The sequence below is a fragment of the Hippoglossus hippoglossus genome, chromosome 3 (assembly GCF_009819705.1).
Source record: "Hippoglossus hippoglossus isolate fHipHip1 chromosome 3, fHipHip1.pri, whole genome shotgun sequence".
Taxonomy (NCBI): domain Eukaryota; kingdom Metazoa; phylum Chordata; class Actinopteri; order Pleuronectiformes; family Pleuronectidae; genus Hippoglossus; species Hippoglossus hippoglossus.
In genome coordinates this window covers 28,512,957-28,532,264 of record NC_047153.1, presented here as the reverse complement: position 1 = coordinate 28,532,264, position 19,308 = coordinate 28,512,957, and the positions used below count along the sequence as shown (strand labels likewise).

Here is a 19,308-nt window from a genome sequence, read left to right as displayed (position 1 = left end):
ACTTGACCTTCTCCACAAGTAGCAACAGTGCTCAAGACCCCAAGGAGAGACCTAAAACGGCCATCAAACTTCCACCGCTAAAAACTTAAGCACGTGCTGCCCTATCAAGCTATTGATCAATTATTAATATCCGCAATCCTCAGCCTTGATGTGGCTGCTTGGATATGGAAAAGCAGGCAATTATGTGCTACTCTCTTTTGGGTTTTGGCCGCCTGCATCTGCGGCCTGCCTCTCCCTCTTCATGCGTTGAGCTCCCCTATAAATATATAACAGATAGACCCTCTTAGCACACCACAAGTTCTTATTGGGGCCCTCTTATTGCAGATATCCAGATCCAGATTAATTTGTAATTAGTCTTGAGTTGTTGAGCCTCTGAAAGATAAAGGATTCCAGCTTCCATTCTATTCGGCCCAAACGCTGACGATCACTTAAAAAGAACAAACGCTCTTGCGCTAGATAAAAATAGCTTAAGCTCGGACTTATTTGTTTGGCGACAAATGCCAGACACATATGTCTGAATGGCTTGGGTGATGCTAAAGCAGAGAATAAATGAGTTGGTCTATAATAAACTTGTCATTGTGTCTCTCTTGCGTGTTGTTTGTAAAAAAGGGGGGAAAAATGCTTAACAATTCATCAGCTCAGTGCAGGCAGCCCTGCTGTTTTCTTGGGCACAACACATCGCTGTTGAAGCACAGAGTGAGAAACAAAAAGAGGAATTCAAAAGCTGTCTGCTTTACTTTTTTTTTTCATACAGTGTAAATCTCTTTCCAGGAGATACCCCCTTCGGCAGGTTTCTTTTAGGCTTCCCATTAATTTGCCCCCAAATGTCACACTATATCCCTCCACAGATAACAAATGATAAATTTCTAGGCGGTATGTGTGTGTGTGGGGGGGGGGGGGGGGGGGGGGGGGGGGGGGGGGGGGGGGGGGGGGGGGGGGGGGGGGGGGGGGGGGGGGGGGGGGGGGGGGGGGGGGGGGGGTGTAAAAATACTGAATTGTTTTTAGTCATTTAAGAGGACGGGGTGTAGAGGCAGGGGGCAAGGGTGGGTGGGTGTGGGTGCGCTTCAGTCTATTAATAGTTGAGTCATCAGTGCCTCAGTGTTCTGAAATGGCAAATTGTTAGATCCCCAATGGTGATTATTACTTTCTGTCAATGACCTTCATAACAAATTAAAATTATGCGACTGGGACAGAGCGTGCTCTTTAATAGGCGTTATGCATGGGATTGTGTGTGTGCATGGTACTCTGTGTGCATGTCAATGTGTGTGTGTGTGTGGGGGGGTTTGTGTGTTTATATGCTGGTGGCCAGAGGGTGAAGGCCTCCAGCATTTAAAAACTTCCCTGCTCTCACTAAAATCGGGGCCTTTCTCTCGTTTATTTTTAAAGTGTGGCTCTATCTCTTGTGCTCGTTGTCATACATACACCGAGGGAGGATGTTTGCAGCCACAGTATAAATCTTTTTATTTCATTTTCCAAGACACTGGACAAGTTCATAGAAGAGGAAAACGGGACGTGTCCTTGGTCTCTGGATTTACAGCCTGACCAGGCTATGGTTGGAGCAATAGTCTCTCTTTCTTGCCCACACACACACGTGCACACACACATACATGCACACACAGACGCACAATATGTATGCGCGACATGAAGCAGATTTACCCACTTTAGCTCCCCCTCCGCAGTGGCCTTGTTAAAAGTGTTCATTGCCTCTTGTGGTAATATACTGTATGTCTTTAAGTGCACATTTATGCTCCAGAGCTATCGATCACTGTGCATTCCCCACCAGATAATTACTCCACCTTAATATGCACCCTTAATGAGGCTTAATTGATTCATTTTCATTGATGGAGAATAACGCCACTAATGGCTGCGCAGTGCAGAGCATTGATGCCACGTACAGTAAAGACTCTGACCAGTGCCAGGTGGATTGAGCGTGGGAGAGACGTGATAGTACTATAGCTATAGAGTTTTATGATTGGACTATTGTGCTTACTGTTGATTTAACATGCACACGAATGAATAGGAAATCAATGGCAGCTTAGGGAGGAGTCCTTCTTTTATTCAATGTTAAAGGGGCAGTGCAACAGGATGGCTGTCGTCTTAAGGTGACACTTTATACATGTCCAGGACCTGGAGAGGAGTTGATAGTGTGGCCCTTTCCTGTTTCCCGTTCTCTTACAATTCAGTTGTTTTCCCTTTTTTGCCAATATCCTGAAAACCTCAAGTGCTTTATGCATATTATTTCAGTTTTTCTACTTGTATTCTATTTCTGCTTTTCCCTTTTCCTGTTGTCTCCTTCCCCTAAGTTGTGTTTCCTTTAAGACCCTTTATCCTGTCGCATCTTCTTGCATTTCCTTTTCCATGCTTTCTTCTTTTCTCTCTTGTTCCACCTTTTTACGTTATTTGTCCTTACATTTTATGTAAATTCATTTTTTTCTCATTCACAATATTGCACTGTTACGTCATGATATAACATCTATTTCCTATTTCTTCTTACTTCTGTTTTCAAATTTTTTGGTTCACTTTCCTATTTTTTTCCTTTAATTTCCTTTCCTTCCCTTTATCTATCAATAGAAGGCCAGCAGTATCCCAGTAAAAGACACAGCAACCTAGTCATCCTTCACTAATGGTAACCACACCACTTCCTGCCAACACAGACTGAGAGGGGGCATGATGAATATACACCCTAATTATTATAGCACAACACATTCAAGCACACACACACACACACACACACATTGGCAAGTGTGTGTGTGTGTGTGTGTGTGTGTGTGCGCGTGTGTGTGTGTGTGTATACAAATGCACAGACAAACACATTAGTAACTGCACTTGTCTTCATGTCCTAAAAGACACCCACCTCTGTCCCCATCTGCCTTTTGTGCTGTCATGCAGACAGTCTGTGGACAACACACACACATAAACGCGCACACATACACGAATGCAAACAAACGCGCACACACACTCATACACCCTCGAGCATCATCCACAGCCTCTCAACGAGGCTATGATCACCCTGCTAGAATGATAAAGTTAGTGAGACATCAGTGCTCCTCCATTTGTATGTGCACGTGTATGTGCATGTGTGTGTGTGTGTGTGTTTGTGTGTATGTCTTTTTCCAATGCTCTTTGAAGCCTGAAACAGACTTGAGGAGGAGGAGGGGGGGAACAAAGGTGGGCCGGTGCCAGCCACCATTCCTCTTCCTCCCCTAGCTGGGCAGAGGCATACCCTTTACTGAGGGAGAGAGCCACCTTCTGTCAGCATGTGAGCAGAGAGGAGGAGGAGGAGGAGGAGGAGGGATGGAGTGAGAGATGAGAGTGAGAGAAGTGGAAAGAGAGGGATGGAGAAAAGAAGTAGCATCCTAAACAGAGGAGGCATTCGTCAAGACTGTCCATCATATCCACCTGTGTATTGAGAGGGACTGAGGTTTGGTTCCTTCAGGAATTGAATCATTTCGACGTGTTTTGCGAAGCATCAGCTGCTACTTAACGCTGCCTTCTTGTGCAGCAGTGCCCTTCACCTGATAGTTTTGGAGAAATAATCTTCACAGCATGAAGATCACACTCCCTGAATGGATATCATGCACTCGAACAAACACCACCCTTTGACTCAAGGAAGTGCTTCAAACAAATGGCTTTAACACAATTCTGCACAAACTAAACCACCACCCTTTCATTAAGCAGCTTTTCCCATCCTCTCCTTTTTCCCCCCTCTCCTCCACAACTCCAGTTTTAATACGGGCGTCCGCTAATAAATATAAATGTTTGTGATTAGCATCTCTGCAGCACAGGTGCATGTTTGTTGCGAGGGGAGGCTTGTTCATTAATTTTCAGCCATGAAAAGTGCAGCGCGCCATGAACGGAGAGTCCACATCGCACACACTGATAAATGAACGCACAGATTGCTAATGTACCATTGTAAGGCTGCTGCCTCCACCGGCTTTGAATAGAAAGGGCCTGATGCCAACAGCAGGGCTCTGGGCGCACACACACCACACACCACACACACACACACACACACACACACACACACACACACACATAAGCACACACTTGGTCTGAGAGGTGTGGCAGGTTCCCATTCAGAGGTCTAGATTAAACCAAATAGAGCTTTAGATAAGGTGTTTTTTTATCCTTACACATATATCCAGGGATTATTTGGCTTATATAGACAAGACACCCCCCAGTGTGAGGCCTCTGGCTTGTGTTGTCTAATTAGATTGGTTAGAACTCTGTCTGCTGGTGACGATGGCACTGAGAACCTTGTGTCCTGGTGCATGTGTATTGGCGTACTCGACTTTGTGGATTGGGCCGAGGAGATACAAAAAGGACATTTGTTTGGGTCGTTCTCAAGCATGCACACCCTTCATGAAGCAGTCATATGGAAAACTGCGGTCAGTAATCCTCAAAATATTCTGTTTATTATCATCATGATGGTCATAATCATAATTTCATATCTGAAATAACCCCTTAATCTGGGTGGACGTACGTGCTGGGGTGTGGACACAGCATGTGTGCATTATCAGAATCCCCACATATTGTATATTTTAATTAGATAATGCACATTAAATCGAGAGCCGATTCTCAGTATGTTTTTTTTATTTTTAGTCATGGTCGCGACTGCAACAGAGGAGAGAAATACAGAGAAAGAGTTAACAAAGAGAAAATAAATAAAATTTGCCTCAGAATGGGTTGTTTTTCGGGAGCTGCAAAAATGTTTTATTAGGGGATTGCTGAACACCTGCCTTAAAATGTCGTTTCAACATCTCCCGACTGCCATTTTGCTTAATTGACTTGGAAATGGCCCAAATGTATTGCTGAATGCGGTCTAATTAATATTAATAATAAATGCCATTATTAACATCAAAGAACATCTGGTGCCCCTGTTTACCCCACCGCCTTATATGTAACACATTCTGCTGCTGTTTTCATCTCACAAACATTGCGGGGGTAAACAACAACTTGCATTTCCTTCATTTAGATTTTTCTTTATTATATTTTCCTTTTTTTTTGTTCTAACAATTTATTTTGTTTTTGTTCTTATCTCTGTCGCTTGACAGGGTCAGTAATAAAACAACAAGTATGAGGTGAGGATGCTGTGTAAAATTTGGAGCACAGTTGTCCCCCCCTTCCGTTCTCCTTCTTCTTCTTGGTCTAGACCTGGTTGTTGTAATACCTCAGAGACTTCTCATATCCCTGGTGAAAGAAAAAAATAAATAAATAAAAAACCAAAAGCATCTGCACACTCAGAGAGGCTTGCATTAGGACTTTCTCAATGCCCATAAATCATGGACCAAATAACTTTAATCTGAAATTTCATTAAGTAGTCCTTGTCAGGTAGTAAAAGGAGGGGGATAATGCAGTGGTGTTTAATGATAATTGGTGTTTGGTTAATAAATTCTGCGAGTTCAGATTACGTTCTAGCAGTGGCTAGAATGCTAGCATCAGCAGTGTAACTAAACCTCAAATTGATTAACTCGCATGAACCAGACGCTCACAAAGATGGCAGTGGTCCAAATCAAAAAAAGAACGAGAGGGGAATGGGGTGCTGGGAGGTGTGTATCTGTGTGTGTGTTGTGTGTGTGAGACACAGAGGGAGAGAGCGAGCGAGCGAGAGAGAGAGAGAGAGAGAGAGAGAGAGAGAGAGAGAGAGAGAGAGAGAGAGAGCGGGGGAGCAAGCGAGCATCAGGCCGGATGGTGTTGTGTTGCTCTGGTGTAAGGAAATCAAGTCCCCCCGGGCGCATTTTTAAAAGCCTAATGCCTTTCAAATGATGTCATCACATTTTACTCTTTCTCTCTTTCCCCTCCCGCCCTCCCTCTCACCCAATCTCTCTTAATATCTTTCCCCTTTTCAAACTGTTTCCGTCAAGCCCTCCCCACCGCCACCACAAACACCACCACCCTCCTACCCCAGTCAGTTATTTGACTACGGGGAGAGGCCGCTGGGCTTCGACGGGAGTCACGTGACGCATTAGAATAATGGCTGAGCAAGACGCAAAACATCTTGTGTTTTTATGACTGATGTGCTTTTTTTTCCCCTCCAGTTTTATTTCCTGAAAGTGATATCATACTAATCAAAACCACAGAACGTTTAGAGTGCAAAGTGTGATTGAAAGAGCACCATTAAGGACTGGCAAACACCACACACACACACACACACACACACACACACACACACTCACACAGACAAACACACACACACACACACACACACACCCAACACCCCTGGCACCATACATATATATATATGCACACAAAGACACACACACAATCATTGACTTTGCTGTTTATTTTTTGCTGTTGTTGTTGATGATGATTTTTTCTTTTTTTTTTTTCTCCATTAATGGGAAATGGGTGTGGTCGCTGTAAAGGAGTAGGCAGCATGCCCCATCCCAGGGGTATCCAAAGGAAGGCACACATATACACACACACACACACACACACACACACACACACACACACACACACACACACACACACTATTCTGTAGTTGAACTTACACAAACAAGGCTTTCCTGTAACTGTCCCTTTTTTCATACACTCGGTCTCGTGTATATGTGGACTATGTTATGATGATATGATACACTTTGCTGTGTGTTGAATTTATTTTATGAAAGATATATAAATTCCATATCAATTTGCAAGATACGAATTTGTTAAACCAACATTGAAGCTGCCCTGGTGGCGATGCATCGTTTCGTTGTTTCGTTGCAAGATCCTGGTGACGTGAGGATGGAAGGGAGTAAGGTGTCTTACACGCACACACACACGTAACACACAGTTGCACTCTTGCACACTGTTAGTCAGAGGGGAAGTGTGTGTGTACATGAGTGTGAGTGCAGCAGACAGCAGGCAGAGTGACTGATACTCAGCCTGCCTCCCAGATGGCCTGCTCAACTCTGCTCCAATCTGATCTCAGAGCCTTTGTTCTGGCATGTTCCATTATGCCGCCGCGACACCAGTAAAGGCAGAGGGGAGAGGAGCTGGTCTCAGATCAGATACAGTTGAATTATACATGTATTTCTCCCCCGCCCCCTGTGATATTCTTGTACTAGCACAGTCACAGTTCTGCGTTTTGTCATGTTTTTCCTGGGTTAGAGGCGAGAGATGTTCATAGACGATAGATTAAAACAGTTTGAATGTTTGAGCTTGATGGGAGAATTTGGGAGAATAAAAAAAAGTAGTGGTGGCTTGAATGTTTAATTAAAAGATGAGTGGTTTTATTCTTGATATGGATTATGATCTATTGGGGGATTAATGCCAGAAAATGAGGTCTGTCTGAAATAAAACATGTCAACTCCGTAGGGCCCTCTGACACTTGCAACAAATTTAGATAAGAGAGATGCACAGCCTGGTAAATACTGATCTTTTATTAAATGTCAAATATTAAATATCAAATAATTCTAGACAGAGTTTTTTTGCCTGTGATATATGAAGAAGCGTTACAGGAAAAATAGCAAAATGCAACGATGTTCTTCTATTTTCACTTTTTATTTAAATTTTTTCAATGAGAAAATCTTCAGTTGGAGACAATGATACACACTGGATGGTACTGATCATTGAATATGTGTACACGTGCCAATGCTGTCAACATAAAAATGATCCATGGTCTAATTGTATAATATTTGAGCAAAGTGGAAGAGTAATAGAAGCTGGCCTTTACAAGCTTGTATATGAAAAGCCAAAGGCTCACCTGTGACAATCACTTTAATGCTGCATCTCCACAGTGAATCTTCTTTGCATAAAAAAAAAAAAAAAAGAGATGGAAGACAGGGAACGAAAATCAATACTCAGAGGATAGTTACGGCTGGGTGTCAACAGAGTCTCTCCCCACATCACACACCCAGCTGTGAGGGATGATGCCTAACGCACAGGGTGACCTTCAAAATGTCATAAATGTGTTGTGCAATAAAGTGTCAATATTTGTGGTTATATGAAGCAGGATGACTTTTACAGTAATTGGAACAGCCACATTAAAAGCTGCGGATCAGTCAGCTGATTAAAGACAAGCGTGCTGGACACCCAGCTCGTGCCTGGGCATGGCGTTCTTGCGCATGTGCGCACCTGTGGGCGTGCGTGTGCATACACTCTTGCCGCACGTATGCACAGATGTAAGAAGAGCAGGAGGCGCACACAAAAAGTTGAGTTTTACTTGTCTTTGTAGTGTGAAGTGCGTGTGTGTAGGAATGTGTGAAGCCCATTTATTATTGAAGGGCTGTTATATGCCAGGAGAGCACACTCTCATCCTCTCAGTAGTGTGTCTTCCTCTTACAGGAGCACTATTAACCCTGACACACAAGGATGGGTGTGTGTGTGTGTGTGTGTGTGTGTGTGTGTGTGTGTGTGTGTGTGTGTGTGGTGTGTGTGTGTGTGTGTGTGTGTGTGTGTGTGTGTGGTGTGTGTGTGGATGGGTGAGCGAGAAAGACAGACATGCAGAGCTTTTGTGTGTGTGTGTGTGTGTGTGTCTGGTGTTTGTCCTGCTTCTAATCTGTGTTTTGGATTTTTTAATTTTATCCCCATCTGGGGTGGGCAGGTGGGCCAGTGTCTGTTACACGATCTGGGGAATCTTTGCCAAAAGGGGATCTGTACAGTAGACCGCTCAAAATATGTTTATGAGGAGGCGACTATGGCTACAGTATGGTGCAGTCCTGGACCACGCACTGGGGGAATTGTTTTCAGTTTTATTTATTTTCTGTCTGCAGGAAGTCATTCAAATAAAAATGCAAAAGAGCAGGATGGCAGTGTTGGTCTGTCGTGGTTGGATATGTTCACGTTATGCAGGAAATTATATTTTCACCTTTGATATTTTACATGAAATTTGCGTTGAGTGTAATTTGCATCAAGTGTCATATTTCCTGGAAGACATGGCAATTTATGCTGATTCAAGTAGATATAATGAAACATACTGCTATTTTAGATTTTCCCCTTTAACAACCCTACAAATTTTATTAGCTGTCATTTAGTCAAATTTTCAGACAGCCAATCCTCAGTCCCTGTATGTACTGATGGAAATAATGGACAAAGTCTGTGTAGGATTTTTTTTCCATTCCACGCTCTTTCGTTCTAACCCATCCTCTCTTTCCACTTCTCGTACTCTCTGTCCTGTCGCGTATTGTCTAAATTTATGTGAAAAGCAAGCTCCACAGTTTAACATCTGCTTTTAAAAACCTGTCTCCCAGCTTCTTTCCCCTCAGAATTAAACCACACATTTGCCAAGCCCAAGCAGAAGCAGCTGGTATTTAGTGTCTGCGTATTGTCACAGACTTACATTTCGGTTGCCTTTCAGTTTCACTTGTGATAAATGGCCTTCAGCCTGATAGCAGCACTGCTGAATGGAGTTGTGTGTCTAGTGTCAGTGTGGAGGGGGACTTGCTGACTTGGGTCTTTCCATTCTGTAAACCTTATTTGACTCCCCCAAGTGAGAGGAGGGGTGGAATGGGGTGGGGAGCGACAGAAAAGAGAAAAGATTAGGCTACTGTTAAAAAATGTTCCTTATTGTGCGGCATGGTTGCCTAAGTGGGTTGCTCGATGTTGATTCTCTTTCTTTCTCTCTGGCTGCCGCCCCTCCTCTCCGCGCACGCACCAAATCATGTGCCAGATTGGAAAGTAAATAACATTTTCGACTGCATATGTGCGTATTTGGGTCGAGCACATACTGCCATTTTTTTTTTTTTTTACCACAGACTACCTATTGTGTATGACGGAAATATAGCCAGACTGGTTTTGTCTGTAGGTTTCTTTTGTTCAACCTCAGCAAAGAAGAGGTCAGTGTCACTGCGGCGTTCAACCACAAAGTTCATGACTTGCTGGTGCAGCCAGTGCATATTTCGCATGAATAAATGTTGACATTCATGTGGCAGCCTGCACACGAAAAAGACGAATGCACCAAAAAATTAATCTTGATGTGAATTTCTACTTTACTATTAAATGTGTAAATCTGTCTTGACAGTTCTGCACTGCATGAGTTGACGATGAACCTCCTGCACAGTAACGTCCATCAAACGCTACTGGAAGTAGATATTTTTAAATGAACGGCTTCAAGATACAAGCTATATCAAACATCTGTTATGTAGTTCTTATTGTTTCTTTCAAGATTCTTCTTTTTGTTTCTTCTTTTCCGTGCTTTGAACTTAACTGTGCTGCTCAGGCCTTAAAACTCTATGCTCCCACGCACTTTTTCATGCCTGTCAGCACATCACAGGCTCTTAACCTTTAGTACAACAAGGCCAGTGTGTACAATCTGATGATGACACCCTCACCTCAGATTATGCTGCTGTCAACACATTCCCAGGTTGTTGCCACTCATCTCTAGATACACATTCAGAAGGTGATTGTGTTGATAACAGACTGCTGCAGCACTAAACTGTGCATCATCGTTTTTCTTTTCTTTTTTTCCTTGAGCGGAGGATGTGGCAGAGGGCGGGGTCAAAACCGTTATCACCCTATCATATCTCTGACAACTACCTGTCAAAATCAGGTCGCAGGAAGAGGTGCGAGGAGATCCTGCGATGCTGACATAGCCCAATTTATCTCTCTCTCTGTTTTTCTTCTTTCTTTCTTTCTTTCTGTCGTATTTTGTATTGTTAATTTTCACAGCAATCTTGCATGTGCTTAATAGGAATGATGATGATAGCAAGGATAAAAAAAGCAAAACAGGAGGAGACAGGAGAGGCGGCGGTGCAGGTGGCGGTGTTGAGGGAGGGTGTGTTTGAGTGGGGGGGGATGGAGGCGGGGGATGTATCTCAGGACTATGGTGTTTCTAAAGAAACTGAAAAGCTTATGAACTGTCAGCGTTCTGTCAGCGAGGAAAGTAGCGCGGCCCGTGAACCTGTTTGATGTGTTTGACTTTGTGTGGCGTTCGCACATTTGAGCAAGGAAAACGAGGGACAATGAGAGACAGACAGAGGGGGGAAAAAAGAAAAGAAAACGTGTTGTGTTGTGATGTGTGGAGGGCTGGTTTGAAGTGGCACTCAACACACCTTCCATTTGTCTCTCCCTCCTTGTGCTGTCTTTGTGTGCGTGTGCTCCAGATGTTGGGGAGGACTTGGGGAAGGCAGCAGGGAGTATTCAGCCGCCTCTGCCCCAGCATCGCGAGCGGAGTCTGGCCTCATCCTCCAAGGACTGCGCCTACTGTGGCAAGTCGTTCCGGACCTCCCATCATCTCAAGGTTCACCTGCGGATACACACAGGTCAGTATTTCCCAGGATATCACATCCCTAGGCCAAGTCCAGGCAGAGAGTGCATTTCTCCAACAATTAAACATTTATTGTACGTCATGCAAAATTTACTTTATTACTTGTGCTGACATTCCTTCTGGGTTAGACTGACATATTGGTTTATGAATATTGGTCTAATCAGATATATGATTCAATCTGCCACTAAAATGATGGATACGATACAGATTAATTGATTGCATATTAGTTTTGTAATTGATGAATACTACATTACCTGTCTCTGGGAAACCCTTCATCTGGATTTATTTAATTCCAAACTAAAAACTATTATGTTAAAATGCCTTTCTGCATGTCAAAGAAAGAAAGAAAGAAAGAAAGAAGAAAGAAAGAAAGAAGAAAGAAAGGAAGGAAGGAAGGAAAGGAAGGAAGGAAGGAAGGAAGGAAGGAAGGAAGGGAGGAAAGAAGAAATCTACTTATCTCACAAACAACAAAATTGAATGCACAAATGATCAGAGTTTCTAAATCACATGTACTGAACATAAGCAGTTTATGCTGTAATCCTACAAATATTTTTCCGTGCAGTCTTATCAGATTTTTGATTGCATCAGGTTTTTTTCAAACTGACTCAAATACGGACAAATAAAACAATTAATGGGAAGGAATATACTGTACAGTTTCTAACTGTGTCCCTCACTGAGGCTTTAGGCCATTGTTATTCTCTTTTTTGTTCATACTCATCATTTCATTGAGCTCTAATTAACACAACAAGGGTTCAGTGTCCTCCGATGACATCACTCAGAGGGCAATTTCACACTCACTAACTCTCAATAACTTTCAAGCCAAAACAAAGCCGGCCTGTCCACAGTTTAGGGATATGCGTGAGATGATGTCCCTAATAGATCCAGTTTTATTTTTCAGTCACGCGTCCGAACCCTCTGAGCTGTGTTCTCTCTGCCCGCACACATACACTGGCCCGAGGTTCGGGAACTTCTCGATAACCTGTCCGCCGGTCGTCTCCAGTTGAGGTTGAGGATACAGTCAGAGTAATGATGTGGACTTTAGCCAGGGTTCTAACCCTCTGCAAGGTACAAACGCCCCACTGACTATCCAGGTTAGAGTCACAATTAGACCACACAGAGGACACTTTACAACAAGGACACCTGCTTCGAGCTGGTGGGCCTGATGTGTAAAGGGTATGTTCATGGGGTGATTCCCCCACCTCTCAGAGGGTCTGGATTCCAAACTGGGAAAAAAGGGAATCTTGATACCTTGTAGTCTCAGCGCTGGAGAACACTTACTGATGCTGATCATTTAAAATACTTGCTTAGGGCAATATCTATTACAGTGTGGTTAAGGTTAAGAAAAGATCTCAGTTATTGAAAATAAATAGGGCTGAGGTATAGGGTTAGACAAGACCCTACTCCACCACCCTGACTTTCCAGATTTACTTTCTGCTTCACTACAAAAAGGGCCCACTACTTCCTGCTACGGCCCTGAACACCAGCATCGGACATAAATCCCGAGGTGCAGAATCTTCCAATATGCACGTAATTCCGTTAGATACTGGGCTGTCAAATAAGTGCCAGAATATACATATAGAAATATATATTTATAATTTTTCATCAGAATTTTCCAGAGCCAAGGACGATGCCTGTTCAAAACCCTAAAGACATAAAAAGCTACAACCTTAGAATTATATCATTTTTGCTTCATAACCAACTTGAACAATTCATCAATCATTACATTTTTGGTTGAGAAAATGGTGAGAGGACCTGTAACAGAACAGTAAAAAACATTTCTTCAGTCAATGCATCTTTAAGTAAGGAATTAAGATACTTACCTACAGATTACAAGGATCTGCAGCTTAATACCTGTAACTTACATGTAAATGCTTTAACAAGTGGAAGTGTCTCAATAGTTTCTGTATTATTTGTGTCCTGCATTGATACTATACAGCCTAATGTTAAGTAAAAGAGGCACGAAACTAAACATAATCACATGAACACAGATACAGGGGGGAAAAAGAAGAGATTTCCTCTTAAATCTATCAAACATTTTTACTCCTCAGTTCCTCAAGATGTTCTTGAAAAGCTGAGTTTGACCGTCCTGACCTTTTCGTTAGTTTCTACACTTCACTGGAAAGTAATCCTTGGGTGCCAGAAAAGACGCCGAGGCTAAAACGCTCACAACTGAAATTGAAAATCCCTTACAGCTGAGAAAAATCAAAGCCTGTTTTTTCTTTTTATTCTCCTTCTCTGTCTCCTTTGCTTTTTCCCCCCTCTCTTCCTTCTCCATGCATGCACTTAAAAGGCAGAACGCGAGACCACCAGTACTGTAACCCCCTTTTTGCTTTGCTTAATAAGAGACACACATACCGTACCTCAAATCTGGAAAGGAATTAGAGGAAAAGCTTTACGCTATAGCATGATAACACATCTGGTGTATACCGCCACAATTAAGATCCCTATGTTAAATAGTACATCCAGGTCACAGCCGGGCTGTGATAGAGATGGTGGTGGTTTTCGGGAAGCATCTGTTATCTGGTGGTGAGAGAGCTGAGTTATGTCTGCTTTGAGTAGTACAGTAAGGATACCCGTGAGGGCCATATTTTATTATGGAGAAAGCAGAGACCTCAGCCCAGTCCTGGCGTTAGCTCATTTGGCAAAGCACACACAGACAAGCAGGCCTGTGGAGGTGAGTCTTCACAGTGTACTGTATTTTACATTTATATATCTCGGAGATACAGTCAAATAAAATGCTTAACATGGACCGTCTGCAGCTGGCAGCAAAAGTGAGAAAGGTTAGGAAGTATGTTGTCTTTTTGAAAGGAATGTATCTTTGGATGGGAGCCCATCCAAGCACAGGTTCAGCATAGTCTTCTCCACGTGCACAGAGGAACAGCTTGATACATCCCCAACATGTGGCCTTTAAATCATTCCCATAACCTAATCATACCAGCTCCACTGTGACATCCTGATTACATCCACAAGATGACTTTTACAGCAGCTAAAGATCCTCTCTGTGCTCTGGTGACAATGCAGAGAAATGCACAGATGACAGCCGAGCTCCCCTTCATCCTAATGCAATGTGAGTGACACAATGGAATTGCCTACCAAGCCGGTCGAGGCAGCATTGTGCAACACAACATGGAGATTAATGAGCGACTAACACCAGCTTGAAAGGAATGAAGTGAATTTAAATTTCTCCAAAAGTTAAAGAGCTAATGTTACAGTATTAATTTCCTCTTGAACAGTGAGTGGGAAAATATCCATTAGCAAAATTAACCACAGTTTTCTAGGTAGCTAACATTGTGCTGCTGTGGCGCTACAGTGTGGGGCCACAGCTAATGAACACACTGCAGAGGGTGATATTTCATTATACAAATTAATGCTCACATTTTAATGGGAAAGTCACATAATGAATCTAGGCTTCAGTGACAGCAATTAGAGGCCCAGATTGTCCCCTTCTGGACAAGGCACTATTTAGCAGTAAGCAGCTGTGTGTAAAAAATAAAAAGGTCCTCGCTCTTGACAATAGCCACACATAACTTCAGGCAGGGCTGCATAACCAATAAGAGTCCCTGCTCACCTTTAAACGATGAGAGCGTGAGACAAAGGGAGGGAGGAAGAGAAAGAGGAGAGGCAGGACTTGCCCATGTCACTTAACCTTAACCTAACCTTGTAATCAGGATGAATCAAGAGGGACCTGTGGTCTCCCACCCCCATTCCTCTCACTCCTGTGCCCCCTCCTCCCTCTCTTTCCTCCTCATTCAAAGAGTATCTTTCCTTACATACTTTTTTGCCCAGTGCTTTTTTCCATTCCATATATTATAATTAGATATACCAATGAGCTCCATTTATTTTCAGGCAGTCCCATGTACACAACTATGTTGCTGTAAATACTCACTAAAGCACCAAATGTGTATTAATCCATGGCTGAAGTAGTCTCCAACAAATGTTACTCCTGTTTCAGTGACATTTGCCGTAAAGTTGGTTGTTGGTTTTGATGGACATATTAATCCAAAACGTTCTTAGTGCATACAGTGCATCTATTATGTTTTACCTCTGATGCAATTTAAATGTTAACCCTGGAAGTATTGTGAGCTTTTCTTTATTATTGCACTTTTTCTCATCCTAGTGGCCAAATGGAAATCCATTATCGAGCGTGTCATATCTAGCCAAGTCACTTTAATAGCCCCTCTGTAGAGGTTGTAACAGGTTGTAACTTGTTTCTTTGCTGCTGTCACACTTCACACAAAGCCAAATGAAGTAAGTACATGCAACATGACGTGAAGAAGCAGGCCCCAGAGGAGAATGATGTGTTACGAGCTCTATTTTTCTAAGTCAAAGACACAGCAGGTGCTCTTCTTACCCATCTATCCTTCACCTTCCTCAGGAACCAAATGTCCAAAGTAATACAACAAAGTGAAGCAGGAACAGCCCCCCAAAAAAAGTTTACCCATCTATTTTTAACTCCCAAATTGCAATTTCCTGGTTTTGTGGTGGCAGCGATCTGTCATGTGGCTGGGAGGTTGTGCTGTTTGCGCTGATATCAATTAAAAGTGGATTAACGGGTACATAATGACCTTTAGCAGTAAATTGTGTGTAATGTTGCAAGGCAGGATACAGTATATTCCCCAGATGTCACACCAGGCCCCTGACGTATGATGGAGCAGATGTCTTAGCCAGTCCAAATGGCCTTCTAAGACACACACACACACACACATACACACACCGGCTCAGGCTGACACACATGCATAAACATGTGTTCACACACTTTCCAAATGGCACAAACACACACGTAAACACAAGTCGATGCAGAAATGCTCTTGCTTCAGTCTCGCTCACCCCAGATACATTTAAATTCCTAATTTTAATAGAAGATTGAAATAAGATGATCACTCTCTAAAGGCCTATGTATTTATTTTCATTTTAACTTACTCTATAAACATCAAAGGGGTTCTGTCACACATATTTGCTTGCATTTTCTTTATTGTTCAGATATGTATATGTGACATTAATCTTTATTTTCCTCTCATGAACATTAACAACCTTTTATAAGGAAAGAAAAAAAAAACAGAGGAGGAAAAAAAGATCAGATCAGTCTAATTTCTGTCTAATTTGGCTCCTAGAATATCATTTTGTCCAGTTAGAGGAATTGAGAATGATCATTTGCATCAGGGACGTTTCCTTATTAAATCAGCACTGAGCCTCTGTTCAGCAGCTCACAGGAGAAGCACTTATTGGGTTAAAAGCTCATCTCGTATGGTTTATTTTAAATATACTCTATGCTTCATAGCCACTCTAGTGTAAGAGAAAAGATATCAAATCACTGTCTTTCTATCTATAGTCAAGGCTATCTGTCTCTGCATGCGCCCCCTCCTTTTTTCTCTCCCCCATTCTTTGTCCGTTCTCACTTCAGCATTTCCACCTTCAATTTTCTTTTGTATACCCTCCTATTCTTTTCTCTCCTGTATCAATATTGTATTGAGTTGGTGTTTGTGGCCCTTTATTTGAGAACTCTGCAGTAGGTCTGCAGATCGCAGAGTCTTTTTCTGGAATGGTGCCCTCTAAATAATGATAAATTACTTGAGCAGTATGCCATTTGCTAATTATATCCATGATTTACTACACAGCCCGACTTAAATCATTCAAGCCAGCCTTGCGTAACAATGCCTTTTTTTCCTTTCATAAAATGGTTTCCATGTGTATAATCTGAACATTTTAAGGCCATACACTGAATAGAATAAACATACAGAAATACTCATACACAAAACACCACAGCCAAACCCTTTATTAAATGTCTTTTCCCACCCTGTTTTTTCATACAGTCGCTGTTCTCCCTCGAACAGAAACTGCACTCTGAGAATTTTTATTGGTATACATTATAAAAAATAAAATAAATTTATCTTCAAAAAATCAAGCTTAGCATTTTTCCCCTCTCTGTTCATTGTTTAATGAATCCAAAGCTGGCTCAGACTCCAAGCCTATTATAATTGCAAGCAGGATGTGTTCTATTTCAGCCTAAGTATCATTGCAGTGGAAGATCCACTTCTGGCAGAATAATGCTGGTGTTATATACCATTACCAAGAATGTTCATGAATATGGGTGAGCAGCATAAATAAATATATGTAAATGTTACACAACAGATTTACCCCTCTTTTACCGTAATATAAATCACTTTGATCTGTGTATCCTGCAGTGAATCATATTGTTCTTTATCATAGCGCTTCACTGTAACAAACATGTGGTTCACATATGTCGGCCGCACATTTCTTGTCTTGGTTTCTCTTTTTTAATACTCATTGAGTTTTTTCATTGTCGCTCTTTTTTAATACTCATGAGTTTTTCATTCTAGTGTATCTTCCATATTTTCTTCTCAGTGCACTACTGTGGGCCGGTGGTTGCCCAGGTCTTATGCCGAGGCTGATTTATGTTTCTCAAGATAAACTGCAAATAGGGAATATCTGAGAAATTGCACTCTCATCGCCAGGGCACAGGCCTGACAGCAAACAAGGCCAGAACAGAGGCGGGATGACCCCACTGCCGGCACACACACAAACACGCACATGCACACTCACACCCACGCACATTTGCACACACAGACAGAAGCCTCACCATACCCTCCGCCACTGCCCTTGCTCGTGCACACACAGATAGCATCAAGACAGTTTTGTTGTCAGTTTAAAATATTATCTCTTACAGTGGACTGAAAGCACCATATGGTGAAATGTTTTTTTTTCTTTTTTTATTGTGCTGATGTGAGTGATGGCTCACTTGGTGGGGCTGGATCAGGCTGGATCGACCCATATTTAGATGCCTACTCCACGCCCACATTGCAATACAGATGCAATAATACAGACACACACAAGTGGAGCAGATCTTTGGTTGGATGCAGGATCTTTTTCACTATCTTCATTATCATATCGTTCTTTAGTTCTTTAGTTTAGTTTATTTTATGCTCTTTTTTTTTTTTTCTTGCTTCATTTTTTTTGAGGAGTCAAAAATTGAATGTTTTATTGCATTTTGTGTGAGCTCTACTCATTTGACCTAATTTTCTGTGTTCAGGGAGGTTACATGACCCTAGGGTCCACATTCCCTGCTCTAATAAATAGATTTTGATATCCAGTCAATCTAATAATCAGGTTAATTATTCACTGTTTTCTCTGTCTTTCCCTTTCTCTGTCTCTCTCTTGACCTCTCAGGAGAGAAACCTTACCGGTGCCCTCATTGTGACTATGCTGGCACCCAGTCTGCCAGCTTAAAGTACCACCTGGAGCGCCACCACCGTGAGCGTCAAAATGGTTCCACCATCTCAGGCCCATCCTCTGGCCACACCCTTCCTCCGACCACAAAGAGGACCATGGAAAGACAGCGGGTGGCGGCATCTTTGCCCGACCAGATGTCCTCCGCAGTGTTTTCAAGGGAATGCCTCCCAACCTCGACTTCAGGGCAGGTCCATTACTGCCACATCAGTGGGCGTCAGCTGGCATGATATCTCCACATGACAGAGATCGTGAGCGTGGTGATCGCCGTTTTGACTCTGCCTCCTCAACTGAGAAGATGAAGACTGCTGATGCCCCGTCCGCCCTTGTCTCAACAGCAACAGATAGTCCTGCCAGCTTCTCTGACTTAAGCAGGGCTTACCAAAGTATGATGGGGAATGGAGTCCACTTTCAAGGTTCTCTTCAGGCCTTCATGGACAGCTTTGTCCTTGGCTCCATGAAGAAGGATATGAAGGACAACCAGAGTCCAGTCCAGCTCCAGGCCCAGCTCTACCATGATAACGGCGAGCCCAAAGCCAAGCGAGCCATGTCTGCTGAACAGGACAGAGAGGATAAGGCTGACGCCAAACAGAACTCACGCCCAGGGAAACCTGGATCCCAGTATGAACCACTTGATCTGTCTGTGTCAGTTCGGCCTGAGTCTGCATCCGGATCTCTGCCAGGCTCCTCAGTCACCATCCATGACAATGTGGCATGGCATGGCTGCCTCTTCTGCTCCTTCTCCACCTCCTCAATCGAGCTCATGGCTCTGCACCTCCAGGCCAACCACATGGGTAAGGCCCAACTGCAGCGGTCTGACACAGCCAAGGAGCTTCATGGAGACACTTCTCCCACAACCTCCACTATTCTACCAC

The 19,308-nt window shown here is 42.9% G+C and overlaps 1 protein-coding gene across 1 annotated transcript in view; it reads left to right on the top strand.

The window, feature by feature from the left end:
* The window catches only part of znf536 (zinc finger protein 536), a 195,931-nt gene that overhangs the window by 131,888 nt on the left and 44,735 nt on the right, over positions 1-19,308 (top strand). The window contains 3 exon segments of the mRNA XM_034578747.1: positions 11,025-11,183; positions 18,374-18,505; positions 18,508-19,307. Coding sequence (XP_034434638.1) covers positions 11,025-11,183; positions 18,374-18,505; positions 18,508-19,307 — 1,091 coding nt within the window.